Source organism: Carassius gibelio, chromosome B2 (genome assembly GCF_023724105.1).
Source record: "Carassius gibelio isolate Cgi1373 ecotype wild population from Czech Republic chromosome B2, carGib1.2-hapl.c, whole genome shotgun sequence".
Classification (NCBI taxonomy): domain Eukaryota; kingdom Metazoa; phylum Chordata; class Actinopteri; order Cypriniformes; family Cyprinidae; genus Carassius; species Carassius gibelio.
In genome coordinates, this window is record NC_068397.1 from 26,597,631 (window position 1) to 26,614,483 (window position 16,853).

The window sequence follows — 16,853 nt, forward strand, 5'->3', positions numbered from 1 at the left end:
TTAAGGCAAACATATCTATTTTATAACTGGAACGTCCCATAACACCCAACATCATGGCAATGACTTTTGCATGAGCAAACACCTCTCTCATTTTTTACTAAATAGAATTCTTATAAATTATTGGAATACTTTTAACATTGCATTATATTTATTTTGTTATTATTATATTATTATTATTTACACTTTTAATTTTGTTATGTATTATTATCATTTTACTTTACATTATACTTTTTTTAAGGTGTAACTGGAGGTGGAGATATTTGGGTGTGCACCTGGCTGTAAGTGCAGCCAGCTGTCTGTGTGAGTTCCATGTGGCATTCGTCATGCGTGTCCTGTTATTCTCAGAGTTTATGTTCAGTCCTACACATAAACAGAAATAGCTGAATGGTGTGTGGCCTTTAAATCTTGGGACCTCATTCTCTCTGTTTGGATCAAAGAGAAGGTTCTCAAGATTTGTATGAATGCATATGCATATTTGTGTATATACCATGTTTTTGCATCGTAGGAAATGACTAAGGTTAGATTTGTAGCTTCTTCAGTTTTCTGTTGGTAACTGCATATAATAATAATAATAATAATAATATAAAAAAACATTTTAACATGTATGACCCCATTATCCACAATACACACAATGAACAAGATATCTTGGAGGGGATTTTCCAGACCTGAAATCAATTAAATGAATTCTGTGCACTGCCTTTCCCACAATTACCGCAACACGCATCACTTCATCTTAACAAATTTAAGAATTATTGGATGATCTACAACAGACCAGACTCTTAAAAATGTCTTGCTGCTGATATATTATTCATGAATGTTCTTAGCCTCGTTTAGTAACTATTTTGACATAATTGCAGGGAATGTGTTAAATTTATACTAATAAAATTTACACTTTTCCATTGTTTAACTAATAGATGTTAATTGTTAAACTAATAAACACATTTAATAGTGTAAATGGAAGTATGTGTTGTTAGTTCAAACCAGCTTATGATTCCTAGTTCAGTTTAGTTCATTTGCATTCAAATAAATTTTTTCCCCAAGTTCATATTGTTGCACTATTTCCTCCCTGCATGTGCATCCTGTATTCCATATCTCTTGTATTTTTTATAGTTCTATTTTTAACACAACATCCATTACATACAGCTCCACCATAATGGGGTTGTGTCTTCAGTAAAAGAGTGGACCTAGAACAGAGCAATCATATACAGATGGATAACTTTTGTCATATACAGATGGTTTTAAAGATCACACACATAGACTACAATTCACAAAACTCTAGTTTAAAGGCTCGGAATGATGGGCTCTTTTAGTGCTTGTGTTGTGAGTGCCATCTGCTTAAGTGTTAAAGTTTGTCTCTGGAAGTGTGCGTGTGTAGTTCTCTGAACTGTGAAACAAACAGGTGTGTCTGTGAGCAGGTTTGTGTCATTTGTGCTGGTTGTACTTGTTTCAGAACTGAGATAACAGAGAGACACCTGTCCAGCCAAGAAGCTCAGTTTACAAAAGAGAGGAACAAATTGATTTAAAAATGGTTACAGACAGTATCTCAAGAACAGAAAAGAGCTGGATGTCAGTTATTGGTTAATTTGGACAAAATTCAAGCTGCTGTTTAAATGGTTTGAACGTCATAGACTGTGTGAAAGTAGTTTGGCTGCTGTGTAGAATCTAACTTTAAATGTGGCACCAACCCTTTCATACATTTTTGTACATAAACTTTTAATAGACTTAATCTGTGAAGGGTTGCACTTTATTGCAGTAATAACTAGCATGTCTACTGCTGGGAATTGTGTATGTAAACCTCAAAGAAGAGCCTATACTGCCATCCACAGGCTAAAATATAGACTCAAAAACGATTTGGACAATACTGCATAAAAAAAAAAATAAATCACTTTTTTTTTTATCTTATTACATTAAAGTATATACTGTATATACATTACCATTAGAAGAAGTCTCTTATCCTTATTAAGGCTGCATTTATTTGATAAATTTGATAAATATTACAATTTATAATTACTGTTTTATATTTTAATAGATTATAAAATATAATTTGAGTTTAAGTTGTATTTTCAGCATCATTACTCCAGTCTTCAGTGTCACATGATGCATCAAAATTTGGTGCTCAAGAAGCATTTCTTATTTTTAATGATGAAAACAATTGTGCTGCCTAATATTTTTGTGGAAACTATGACTTTTTTCAGGATTGTTTGAAAGTTCAAAAGATCAGCTATTACACACGCACGCACTCACACACGCACGCACTCACGTAAGTATATATGAACATAAACACAAATGTATCAGTTTTAATCTATTTATTGCATCCTTAATGAATAAAAGTATTTTTTTCTTTCTTTAAAAAAAATCTTACTGACCCCCATATTTTTAAGGGAAGTGAAAAGAGTAGTTTATTATTTAAATAATATACATTAATATATAATGTTTTCATATATAAGGACTTTCTCTCGCCCTCCATTTCTATTTATTTCATCACATTCACACACCAGTCAGTGCATCAGTATGTCTTTTACTAATGACGCTTTCTGGAAAACAGTGCAATAAAATATAGAATGTAAATCAAATTATTTACCACTAGATGGCAAGATATGACCGTTACACTATCACAGAGCACTAAGAAAAGTTCATTAGGTACTTTTGTGTGTATATTTGAAATATTTGTTGGAGTTGTGGTCTTGCAATATTTATTTGTGATATGTTATGCTTTGGTTCCTATGATAAAGACACCATAATCTTTTTTTGAACCCACACTTTTAAAAATAAAGGTCCCGTGTTTACATTTATGGTTCCATGAAGAAACTTCTATGGGACCTTTCCTTTGCACTAAAGTTTCTTCGCAGTGGAAAACAGTTCCTTAGATTAGTAAAATATTCTTCACAATAAGAATAAATGTTTTTTTTCTTTATAAAGAAATAATAACTAAAGTAAATAACTTAAGTTTTTTTGTTACCTGGCAAACAGCACATGTGCTGTTCTAGTGGTAGTCTAGCCAGCCATTTTCTGAAACCTCTCTGCATCATGTGTGTGTGTTTTTAATGAGTTTGTTTTTGTCTGACCTGTTCGTTGTCGCCCAAGACAGATGGTTCTGAACTTGAGAGGTGTTAGGATGCATGCATATGTCCATGTGTTTAATTCAGCGGCCCTCTGCCAAATTTGCCCTCAGTCATAACATTTTGGCCACTCAGCGTCTGGCATCAGCCAGTGCCAGCTTGAAGCCACTGGCATCACTTTGATGCTGGCACAAGCTGTGCACATCTGGCCTGTTGTTACTAAAGGCCTGGTGTCTCTGTCATCATTTCTGCTTCTGCAAATAAATGGCAAAGCAGTGAACATGTTGAGGTGTAAATGCACAATGTCACATATGTTTGCTGTGTTTTTGTTGACAAGGAATTTACTCTGTACTAAAGCTAGATTTCATTGTATAGATACATGTGCATTCAAATCGACCGTGTGCATTGATAGTTTGTTATTGATCTGCATGATGATGATGGAAAGCCCGCTGGGGAAGAGGTAGAGAGCTACTGTAATAATGTATCTAAGCATTACAAAGACTTATTGTTTGTTTTAGAGTGATTGATTTACTGAAGTATCAATATACCATTAGTACTTGGCCAGTTTAGCTGGAGCGCAGTGAAAATTATTACTTGTATATTAAAGTGGACTGTTTCTGGTTTGTGTTTTTCCAGGGTTCTATCTGATAACATTGTAATTTAGATGCAGAGACAACGGCTCTTACATAAGTGTGCTTGTAACATTTTTTTGTGAGTGTGTAATCTGTCTGAATACACATTCTAAAGTTGTTTATCAAGTTTTAAATGATAATTTTTTTCCTTTTATTTGAAGAAAGAAACAAAAACTTGAAATGGTTTGAGTGTAATTCTTGTTTATTTCAGTAGTTGGCAGTAAAGAGAATATTTCTCTTTGCAGCTCATGCTCTTCCATGCAATAGACAGATATATATTTAGAATAGTATACTAATTCTGCAATATATATAGTCTGTATACTCAAATACGATAGTATGTCTCTAACTGACATATTGCATTTGTTGAAAAAACAATAATATATGCCATTAAACATAAAATAAAGATAGTTTTACTGTATAATTAGAAAAAAAGCTATTTAACATTTAGCAAGTTGCCAGTTTGTCTCTTATGCTCAAGGCATAAATTATGAAATGAATGATGTAATTAAAAAATATGTATTAAAAATAATTATTTAATCCTGTGATGGCAAATCTTAATTTTCAGCATCATTACTCATTTTTAGTGCCATTGAGGCATCATTCTAATATGCTCAGTTGCTGCTCAGAAAAAATTCAATGGAAAACATTGTATAACATTATAAATGTTTTTGCTGTGACTTTTGATCAGTTCAGTGCATCCATTCTGTCCATCTGTTGCTATAGAATCCCGAGTTTAAATGTCCCCTAGCTTTGTCCGTGCATTCTCTCAGGAATGTGTTTTAAATCCAGTGCTGGAAACAGTGCCTCAGAAAGACTATAGATAGAACAGGAGCGATGCAATCTCAGGCAGTGACATCATCCGCCGCTGCATCTAAATGATTAGTTTGTGTACAGTATATGCTTGTGTGTGTGTGATGGTGTGTGTCAGCCCGCAAATGGGAGGTCCGGGTCTCGCTTCCGAAATTCCGAAATAATTGAGAACACATCTCAGTGGATTTTCAGCTCCACACACACACACTCACCCTCATTACAGTGTTATCTGGAGCTCATTGCCTGCTGTATGCCGCTGACCTGTGCAGCATTATGAAGGAAACAGTGAAAGTGTAAAAGACATTAAAAGACACCAGGTCGAGTTCAAAGAACAGGAAGTTCTCTGCATGGGGCATCAACACTGACCAATTAATGCCACGTTCGCAGGGTCACACACAATCGGACGGGCTTTAGTGTGTGTGTTTGAGTTGGTTTCTCGCCAAACCTCTGCTTTATGCTTCAGGGAAGAGGTTTTAACAGTGACCAGTCAGAGCTGGTGACCGTGTTTAAGTGACTAGGGGCAGATTTACCAGTAAATGTTCCCATAAACAGCCACTTCCTTCAGTTAATTTAGAGCTATAACGGGCTCATCCAGGAATCCCATGGCTTTTTTCCCTCTTCCTGCACTCTCACTCCCTCATTTACTTGTTTTTCTACTTTACAGTTTACAGAAGGTTTCTTGTTTATTTAGGGTGAATTCACAAAGAATGATCTTCACTAATGTGTGCACTATCGTTCAGATTTTTTTCTTTGTTTTGTTTTCTGTTGTTTTAAAAAGAAGTCTCTTATGCTCACCAAGGCTGCATTTATTTGATAAAAAATACAGTGAAAACAGGCATATTGCTAAATGGTGTATTGGAATATTGTGCATTACAGTTTAAAAAGACTTGTTTTCTATTATTTCTATACATTTTTTAAAATATAATGTATTTCTTGATGTTAAAGCTGAATTTTCAGCATCGTAACTCCAGTCTTCAGTGTCACATGATCATTCAGAAATCATTTTAATATGTTGATTTTGTTTTCAACAAACAAGTCTTAATATTAACAATGTTAAAAATAGTTATACATATATAGTCAATATTTATAATATTTACAAAATATTAATCTTTTGTAAAATCTTTTCTAAAAAAAAAAAAAAAATAATAAATACTGTCACTTTTGATTAATTTAATGTCTCCTTGTTAAAAAACAACCTTACTGACCCCAAATTTTTAAATAGTAGTGTATGTGCATTTTGTAATGTTGTCTGTATTGTTTTGGGACCTGATTATCTATGCAAAATAAATGATGGCACAAATACATCCACAAAATTTTGGTCCATACAATGAAAGACATTGGGATCCAGTGTTGTTTTGGACTCTAATAATTTTCTTTATATGGACTATAACAACTGAAACATTCTTGAAAATATAATCTTTTGAGTTTCACATGTAGGTTTGGAATGGTTTGAAAATCATGACAGAATTTCCATTCCTGGATGAATGCATTTATTAAAGTTGTTCTGTTTTTAATTTCTCATAGTGTGCATGATTATAATGCTGTTCCTCATCATTTGATGAATTCCCACAGCCACGTCCCGAACCACAGCACATCTGTTCATTTTGCTGAATTATTGCTGAATGATTTGCTTCCACTGGAAGAAATGCCCTCACAATGATAGTGATTAGAAATTACATAAGAACATCTGATTCACAAAGGCTGTAGATAATTTCTTGATTCCTGTGGTTTAGGAGTAGAGTGATTACCTCAATAGAGATCAGTTGGCGAATTATCTCTATGTGTGTGTGTTCGTTGCACTGGCCAGCAGAGGAAGAGGTGTACCTGGTCTGTGGAGGGTGACTTGTAACGAGCCCTAACACAGATAATAACAAACCGAATCAGCCTTATCTTACCTCAGATACACTCTCCACCCTACATTCACCCATTCTCTTTCTTTTTTATCCCGTCATGCCCAGTTTCTATGTGTGTACACCCTTTTGCATAACATTAATAGAGAGAGTTATTGATATTGCACTCAATAAAACACAACTGCTGCTGTTCAATGCGGAAACATTGACACTTTAACTTGTGTGTGTGTGTTGGACTGACCTCAGTGCCATATCCTTTTCTCTTGAGGAACAAGGCACACACACACACACACACGATGCAGCTGTTGGCCACATGGGCATCTGTCCCTGCCACTGGCAGCCACAGTCTTCTTTCCCATCATCCCTCGGGGCAGCAGGCTTGGCTCAGGCTCTGTTCTGTGGTTTGTCTCCACCATTTGCTCATCCTCTCACACTCCCTGATCTTTCCATCTCTATAGGATTCCTTCTTTTCACATCTCTGTCTATTTTAAGCATTATGTCTCATTTTATTTGGCATGTCTCCCGTCTGTATTGATTGGCATCTGTTCTCAGCGCAGATGTGTGTTTGGCACTGCCTGCAGGTCTGTCTCCTGTGTCCAAAGTGTTATTTATGGATTTAAATGGACAAGTTTTAATTCAAACATTTCCTGATCCTGTTGGGTTATCTTACCTGGTTGTCTTCATCAGAGACTGGTGGTCCAGAGGGGAATACATCATATGTCTTTTAGTTTTCTCTGTGAGTCTGGGCAAGGCACAAGAGATTGGATCCAAACAACCCTCCAGTAACCAGATGGGCACATTAAATACCAAGTCGACTTTGTGCCGCAGCCTGAGATCAGTGCATGTCGCCGGCTAAAACAAATCTGAGGCGTCATGTCTTTTAATTGGGATTCTTGATAACAATAATTGTTCTAATGATCTTATATTCTTCTGAGATGCATGACTTTTAATATACATACATATATATATTATATATATATATATATATATAATAGGGGTGCACGATAAATATCGGCCAATAATTAATGCGCATCTCCTCAGTAAAGCTGGTTATCTAATCAGCGATAAATTCCATCAGGTGTGTGATTTCACACAGAGCGTGTTGTTATTCTGCTGATAATGAACGTGAATTTGTGCAGCTTGTCAGTTAACAATGGCAATTAATTATCAGCCGATATTTACAGGGCACCCCTAATATATATACAATAAGTCGCAACTAAGTATAAGTCGCATCAGTCCAAAAATACGTCATGACGAGGAAAAAAACATATTTAAGTCACACTGGACTATAAGACGCATTCCTTTAGAACCAAGAGAAAATATTCCCATCTACAGCCGCGAGAGGGCGCTCTATGCTGCTCAGTGTAGGCTACAGGAGCACTGAGCTGCATAGAGCGCCCTCTCGCGGCTGTAGATGGTAATGTTTCTCTGGGTTCATGTTAAATTAATTTTGATAAATAAGTCGCACCTGACTATAAGTCGCAGGACCAGCCAAACTATGAAAAAAGTGCAACTTATAGTCCGGAAAATACAGTGTTTATATATATATATATATATATAGATTGATTGATAATAGATACAAAAAAAGATGAATGTATATATAGATGGTTAGTTGGACGATAGATGGATAGATGTATAGATGATTAGATGTATAGATGGGTGGGCGGTTACTTACGTTTAAGTTAAAAAATGAAAAAAGGTGGATGTATTTTGATTCTTTATTCTGCTCTCAAGACTTGAAGACAAATCCTTTCAGAGCAGCTCTTCCTCAGCAGTGTCTGGTTGCTGTTTCTGTCTGGTTTGTCCTCGTGCAGGCCGGCTGCCATTGTGTCTCTGTTCTGAGAAAGATGTATGGAGGACAGTTGAGATGTATTGAGGACAGGCAGCAGAGCGGTGTATTCTGAGAAAGTTTGAGAACTCCGAGCTTGTAATTTCCATGTCTGTGTCATGGCTTTCCCTGCCAGTTTATCGTGCTCCAAACCTCTAATTTATCCAGATCAGATTTGCACATTCTAGTGGTTCTCATTCACTCTCTGCCGCCCCATTAATTACAGAGCAGCTCTGCTGTTTGCAATCAAAGATCTTGTTTCTTTTTTTTCTTCCCTCTCTCACACAAATACTCTGTCACACTGGGACAATTTTTTTTGTTTATTTTTTATTTTTGGTTTGTTTTGCTTTGCTTTAAATAATATGAGAAGATGAAGTTCTACGCGCTTAATGGGTTTTTAATGGGTCGTTTGAGTTGGTCATTTAGTTTTTTGGTGATTAAATAAAGGTTCCTGATGCTATGTTAAAGGTTTTCCAGGTCAGAAAATTGTTAAAACTACATTTGAAATCTCATGGTTTTCTAAAAAACTAAATAGAATGTTCTTCTATGCCATCATAAGAACATTTTGGGGTCAGTGAATCTTCAACACAATTCCCAAAATTGTTAGCTTCTGTTTTGCATGTTTCACATTTTTTTATTTTCTTATAACCAGAAGCATTTACATGTGCATTTCATGCTCAACCATCATTAATTTTCAAAGCTTTTGGAATCATCTCTGTTTCCATGAAACTCTGGGAACGCATTGATTATAGGATGTTTGCAACGCTGAGTTGAGCTTCATGCTGGGAACCAGACTGCATCCTGTCAGAGTTGCTTTTTGTGTGTTTATTTTTTGGAGTTTTATTCAAAGTTGGGTTTTATTTGCATCGTTGAGTATGTTTACTCTGTATATAAGGTTTTCTGAGCTGTTTATGTTTATTAGATAGTGTTTATTGAGTTAGTGTTAGTTTTGATTTTCAAATTGATTTTCCATTTGTTTAGTTTCCAATCATTTTCATTTTGTTTTGTTACTATTAGTTTCTTTGGCATTTTCTAGTTTTGATCCAGTTTTATTATTTTTTTTTCAGTTTATTTAGTATTTAGTTTTAGTAATTCAGGTAATCATTTAGTAATTTAGTAATTCAAACAATTTTAATGCATTAACTAGTATGATGGAAATGTTTAACAACATTTACTCCCTTAGGGCTGCGATAGCTTTATCACTATCCAACAGCATGTTCATATGTAATGCAGTTAAGTTAAGGCTTTTTTCAATGTTTTCTATGATTCTTAAATCCTTTTTAGTGTCAAATTAAATGAAATGTTTGAATTTCGTTCACATCTAACACTTTACTGAAGATTTTTAAAACTCTCTTTTGGAGAAGACAAATGTGAAAAGGGCTGCTGAACAGTGACTGGCCTCTATTAACATACAGTAGTCTCTTCATATGTATCTTTCTGAGAGAGAGAGCAGATTACAGTAATGCAGAGTGATCCTGCGATAAAGGGTGTCCAGAACAGAGCTAATGCTAGTTGGTGAATCAATAGAGTGTTCAGTAAGGATGATTCTAGGATTCTTGCTCCTCTAACTCTCTCCTCTGGGTCAGGGATTATAGGCTTTCTTAGTAGACCATCATCAAGAGAGAGAGTGTGAGCCTTACTTTTCGAGACATCCTATTAAAGCAGCAAAAGATTGCCTGTGTATATGATCAGAGAACTTCAGTTGGGAGTATGAGAAAAGATGTCTCTTTCAGACATCTTTAGAGAGAGCTGGTACTTCACAAGATTCCCCCACAAAATCTAATATTCAGAATCTATCACTGTGCAAAATGTAAACTGAATATTGTTGCAACACTATTTATCCAGCCACTATGGCTCACACCAACACAGTGGAAATATAACTTTTAGGGATGATTCAATCAACTTCCATTGTGGCCTTGGGAAAGGCTCTTTAATATTAGCTTCTGTGGTTGATAGATCATAACATGGGCTAATTTCATGTATTAGAAATCATTTTAATCATATTTATCGCACTAATCCAATATTAAAAAAGCACACCCACACAATCTTCCTTTAATGTTCACAGTCACTCGCACAACCCCATATACAAACAGTGTTTCTTCTGTTTGTGTTCTCATCACATCTTAAAACTGGGCGATGAATAATGTATTTTTAGTGTGTGGGCTGAAAATTCAGGCTTTCAGAAATAATACTGGCAATTTTTTCGGAACAGCATGATAAGAGAGAGAAAGAAGTCTTATAATTAGATGGCTTGAGTGTGTGTGTGTGTGTGTGTGTGTGTGCGTGTGTGTGCAGGCGTTTAGAACTTTAGGGAAGCTGTTAACTTTCCTTTATGAACTGACAATTCTTCTTTTTTATCACTTGATTTTTCTTCTCCACTTTTGTCTTAACTCCTCTCTGTTCTTCTCCTCCTTTCACCCTGCGGTGTGTCCACTGCTGTAATTCGGTCCTGAATGGACACTTCATTAGCGCAGTAACTGCTTGTGAACCCAGAGATGCCAGGAATAAATGTATCTGCTCACTCAGCACTTCAGTTTATCCCTCAGCCTGGTCTCCAAACACAGCTCCACAATTAACAACATAATTCAGCCTCAGTTTTTCCTTTAAACTGATCACGCTGAGTCTAAAAGAACATCAACACACCTCAACACAAACCCTTAGGATTGTTGGTCATCGTCAGATACCCTCAAGAACAACATTCTTCAACACAAGAACAATGTACCTCAAACCCAATGCAAACCCTCAAAAACAACATTCATCAATGCAAACCATGAAGAACAATTTTTTAACACAAACCCTCAAGAACAATGTACTTTAAAGGACATCCTTATGAACAGTGCACCTCAAACATTAGTATTATTTATATACTTACTGTTGATTTTTTTGAATAGCGTTTATTTTTAGATTTTCAGTTATCATTTTAATTTTAGTAATTTTGTGCTTTTATTTTTTAATTTCGTTTTTTTTTTATATTTCTTTTTAGCATTAATTTATTTTTAGCAAAACTTTTTTTTTGTTAATTAATGTCGTCTTTTCATTTATTTCAACTTTATTTGAATTGCCAAAATTTAATTTAAATTGTTCTAGTTTTATGTAACAATAACAATGCTGACCTCACCACCAACCTGCAGCAGACTTCATCAAAACCCCACAAATATTATATGTTCAGTTTTCATTTTAATTTTAGTTTTTAACAGTAAGTTTCTGTTTAGCTTTATTAGGGCCCGAGCACCACGTTGCAGGGACCCTCTTCTTCTTCTTCTTCAAAGTTAATCACATTTTTGAGGGCCTAAACATGCTCCAATCCTGATGAAACTTTGCACACGCATCAGAACTGGCGAACATTTATGTCTGATATAGGTTTCAGAAGTGGGTGTGGCAAAATGGCTTGATATCGCCACCTGTAAAATTTCAACAGAGTGCGCCTCGAGCTACGTTTTACATACATTAATGAAAATCGGTGCACATGTGTGACAGACCATTACTTACAAAAAAGTATATTGTTACAAAATCCAAAACCCAACAGGAAGTACGCTATTTTGAATTTCCTGTACAATTTTTGTGCAGTTTTTGCCATTTCCATGCCTTGTACTTTGACAAACTCCTCCTACAGTTTTAACGAGATCATCTTCAAATTTGGTGAGGGCCATAGTGCTAGTCATAGTGCTACCTGCTGGCAACAAAAAATTACTCCTACTAAAAAGCGTCAACAAGTGTTAAATAGGCTGACAACATGCAAGAAACATACTAAAACATGCTAGCAACACTTAGCTAAATGCTAAATGCATACTATAAATGCAGTGAAACAGAAAATTACGGTAACTCGTGCATACAATGTCCAATCTACTTCAAACTTCACAAGTTTGATTAGAGTCCTGACCTAAAGATATCTGCATGCTCATATTTTGTTATAGTTATAGCGCCGCCTTCTGGCAACAGGAAATGACATGTTTTACACTGTTATGCATTATTAGCAATACAGTAAAATATGCCATTGTGTGCTAAACATGCTAGAAATATTCTCAAACATGCTAGCAACACTTACTAAGTGCTAAAGCACGCTATTAACACTATGAAACAGGAAGTTGTTGTAACTCATGCATACAATGCCCGGTGTGCCTCAAACGTCACACGTTTTATAAGAGTCCTGGCCTGAACACATCTGAAGGCCAATATTCAATTATCATTACAGCGCCACCTGCTGGCAACAGGAAATATCTTGTTTCACACTAACTTAAACATGCAATGTCCAATCTGCCCCAAACTTCACATGTTTGGTAAGAGTCCTGGGCTGAAGACATCTACATGCCAAAATTCAGTTATAATTATAGCGCCACCTGTTGGCAGCAGGAAATTTGGCACAAATATTTACCATTTTATGAGCATATTTTCCAACGTTCGCTGTTCTCCTATGGCCACTGTATGCGAGGGACCTTTCATTGCTGATTGCAGCTTTAATTTTATTTTTTATTTCAGTTTTAGTAAATGTGGTACTCCACCTTATTTCAGATAGCTGCCAAGTCAATCCACTGTCTCATCAATACTTTCGAATAAATCCTCCCCACCCTTCCCACAGCACACACACAAACAATTAGACTTTATAATGTCTCATTTCTGGCAGGGGATCTAGAAGTCCAGGCCGTATTGATCCTCTAAGCTGTCAGGACAGAATGCCGTCTATGTCATGGTAAATCCAAACAGTAGATTGACGATTTAAGCTTCCAAGGGATCTCAACCAAAAGTTAATTCTGATGGGGCTTCAGCTGGTTTCTTAATGTTTTTGTCTTTCTCCCTCTCTTTCTCTCAGTTATACTTCAAGAGTGGTGGGCAATGGAGTTCGTGCTCAAAGACAGAACCCAGAAGTAAGAGTCAGAGGTGCTGACCCCGTGATTATGGATATCAAAAACAAACTCGAGCTCTTCAACATGGTAAGGAATATCATGATTTGGGGAAACTACATCTATTACATCTTAAAGGGAAAGCTCACCTAAAAATAAACATTCTCTCATCATTTGCTCATTTACTGACCTGTTTGTCCCTTTATACTGTGAAACACAAAAGTATTTAAAAATATATGCTTTATTTAATAAGGAAGTCTTAACATATTTTTAGTCTATAAGGAAGTCATACAGGTTTGGAGTCTTAAAAATCATACAAAAAACATAACACAAACACTTACTCTTTTTTATTTTATTGCATTACGTTATAACATTAAATAAATTAAATAAAAAACATATTTCAGCTATTTGCCAAGATGACTTCTCAAGATGATTACTAAAACTAGATAACAATATATATATATATATATATATATATATATATATATATATATATATATATATATATATATATATATATATATATATATATAAAACATTATCTATGATCTTTTCCTAAAAACAATTCCTAATTTGCAGTTATTAGGCTGGATTATGGATGCAGAATATGTACTTTATAAGTTCTAATAAAAGCCAATATGTTAATAATAGGCATGCTAATAAGCAACTAGTAATAGTGAAAATTGGTCCCAATTACTAAAGTGTTACCGTATATTATTTCTAAGATTCAGCCATGGTGACTAAACTTGGATTTGAGAGATTATATTCACATAATTATTTTTTATACTGAATTCGATGAGTGTGATGATCTTAAAACTTGTAAACAGAAGCAAGGTTATTATCTTCTGGTTCTGTTTTGCACAATGTGAGTGTTGTTTGAGCTCAGGAATATCCACCAGCTGTGTTTCAGGGAATACCGCAGTTTTGAACATGGTATGATGGTAACACCATGGTATTCATTGAAAACACCAGCTCCATTTTACCTCAGTGCACAGTATTTTTTGTAAGGGATATAGGTTGATTTCAGTTCAGGTGATTCATGGAAGACACTACCTTAGTGATTACTGTCAGTGGCCACAAGTGGTAAATTGATTATGTTATATGATTGATTGTCCTGTTTTAGCAAACTTTTACAATTAAAAGTTGTAAAACTATATTTGCATCAGACAGTGTTGTTGGCCTGCTGGAAGGAGTCTGAAGAAATATGCTGATTAATACATTATTCACTTTAACCTGTTAAGATAAAGCATAGATTTGCTTACTATATATCAATGTGAATAATAATAATAATGAAATATTACTGTAGTATTCTTTGTTATTTTTCAAAGATTTTTCTGTTATGAGTAATAGTAATAATTAAATAATAATAATAATAATAATTCATTCTTGAATAGGAAATAGACTAGGGCTGTCAAATGATTAAAATTTTTAATCAAATTAATCAGAATTTTCAGTGGATTAATCATGATTAATCACTATTTGCAACTACACCTGAATCCTAACCATTTTTTTCCTGAAATGCATACCAAAAGATAAATAACAGGACACAGATACATAATTTTCATGTATTGTTTCATCATGTGGTTCTTTTTTTCTGAATTTCAAAAGTTTAACATTTACTTAGATCAAATTTACCTGAGCACTATATCAAACCATGCCATTTAACTTAGGGATGCACCGAAATGAAAATTCTTGGCCGAAACCGAAAACCGAAAAAGAGAAAACCAAGGCCGAAAACCGAAACCGAAACACCGAAATAAATTATGCCAATTATTAGTACCATTGCATTTATTGCTATGACCGTGTACTAACTTTACTAAAATTAAGACTTTGCAATTGCATAAATTAATATTAAAGTTTCAAAGATAATTACAATTACATAACTTATTTAAAAAAAAAAACATAAAAATACATAATTACAAATGATGCAAATATTTATTAAGCACATTGCAACAATGCACAGTATAAAATAAAATTCAAACTAAAAATTTATCCCACTCATGTGTATATTTAATAATAATGTACAGGCCTACTGGCCTGCAGAAAGGTTTTAAAATTAACAGTTCTCTCATAAAAACAAAGTGCATTTAGGTGAAGTGCATTTGAAATTTTTCTATGTAGGACTAGAAAGTGCATTACTTCTCCTGTTGGCAAGACTGTTATCACTTCTGGGGATGGGGACTTCAGACAGTTAACCATCTAGCTGTTGAGCAGTTGAGCTTGTCATCTGCCTGACATTTGAGAAATATTTGAGAGAGTGTATTTAAATAGGGCCAGGGCATAAATAAACATTTTTATCAAATTAAAGCAGAAATCTAGCAGAAAATCTAGCATAAATATGGCTACAATCTGATATTATGTATGTATATATGTTTGTGTGTGTGTATAAGAACAAAATAGCCAACGTATTATTATTATTTGAGGCACTTTCTTGCAGAATTCCACTGAACATATCAGACAACGATGGTGCATGCCACTCATCTGGTGCAGAGACCAGTCTTTTCTGGGCTGTGATCAGTCTCCTGCGCTTGGCTCTTCTCCGTCTCCACGCGGGTTCTCCGCATCCAGCGCGGCCTGGATCATATCTCGTGCGCGCTGCCTTATTTCCGCATCCAAGTAATGGTCTTTATAACGCGGATCAAGCACATTCGCGATGAAGTGCAGAGGATCCGAAAAGATCTCAGTGAGACGTGTGCTAACAGACTCTATAAGACTGTACTTTTCTTTGTTTCTACTTCGTGGTCCGTCTTAATCTCTTTGTTAGGAGACGCTTTAGTGCTGCGAATAAAGGAATACGAAGAGAGACAATGTTCTCACTGGTGTTAAGTGAATGTCGCGGGGAGCTCGTGGTCTTTGCTATGCAGGTGCACGTGCAGGTCGCGGTTTCTGTTTGCGTCATCACAACATTTCGGCCGTGTTGTTTCGGTGATAAAAATCTATCGGCCGAAAACCGAAAAGGCCATTTTCGGCCGAAAATTTTCGGTGGCCGAAATTTCGGTGCATCCCTAATTTAACTACAGATAGTGTAAGAGTTTTAGGTGAACCAGTGGTTAAATATAGCCACATATCTATGAAATTATGGATAGAGAAACTCGAAAGAATGAACTCCGAAACAAAAACATGCGCCACAATCACATAAGCAGCACTCTGGGCACTCTTGTTTTTGGGAGGTGTTCATTATTTGCTCTGCCACAATACTTTAGGATCGATATTTTCACGTTCTGAAGGCTTCAAGTGCCAGTAAAACCAAGTAAAAATGCATATGCTTTCCCAAACAGCTGTAATTTTCGCTGCATTGCATGTAGGCGTTTTGCACATGCGCAGTGTGAAACACAGGACGCTATAACACAGTGATCCTCAAATCTGGCTCGGGAGATCCACTTTCCTGCGAAGTTTAGCTCTAACCCTAATCAAACACGCATGAGTTTGCTAATCAGTGTCTTTAGGATCATTAGTAAATCACAGGCAGGTGTGTTTAATTGGAGTCTGCGCTAAACTCTGCAGGAAACTCGCGAGCCAGATGAGGATCACTGCTATAACAGAAAGAAGAAGCTCCAGCGTACCAAAGTCGTCTCTGTTTATCGAGCTTGGCATGAATGTATTTGAGAGTAAATGGGGTAAAACCTTAAGCTTCTTCTGTGTTTTCGTCGCGCAATCGCCGCTGTTTTTTACTATCTTGAGAATTCAGAGATCGACGAGACTTTCCTGACCTGAATAATTTGTCACACTGCGCATGCGTGAAATGCGTTAAAAAATGTGACGTAATTAACGACAAACAACTAATTAACGCCGTTAACGCGCTATTTTTGACAGCCCTAAAATAGACATGTAGGAAA

General features: G+C 35.5%; 1 protein-coding gene across 2 annotated transcripts in view; it reads left to right on the plus strand.

Moving 5' to 3' along the window:
* Positions 1 to 16,853, plus strand: part of gpc5c (glypican 5c) — a 115,524-nt gene that overhangs the window by 59,437 nt on the left and 39,234 nt on the right. For both annotated transcript variants that reach the window (XM_052549692.1, XM_052549693.1), the window contains one exon: positions 12,987 to 13,107. In XM_052549692.1, the coding sequence (XP_052405652.1) occupies positions 12,987 to 13,107 (121 nt within the window). The remainder of the gene's footprint in view (positions 1 to 12,986; positions 13,108 to 16,853) is intronic.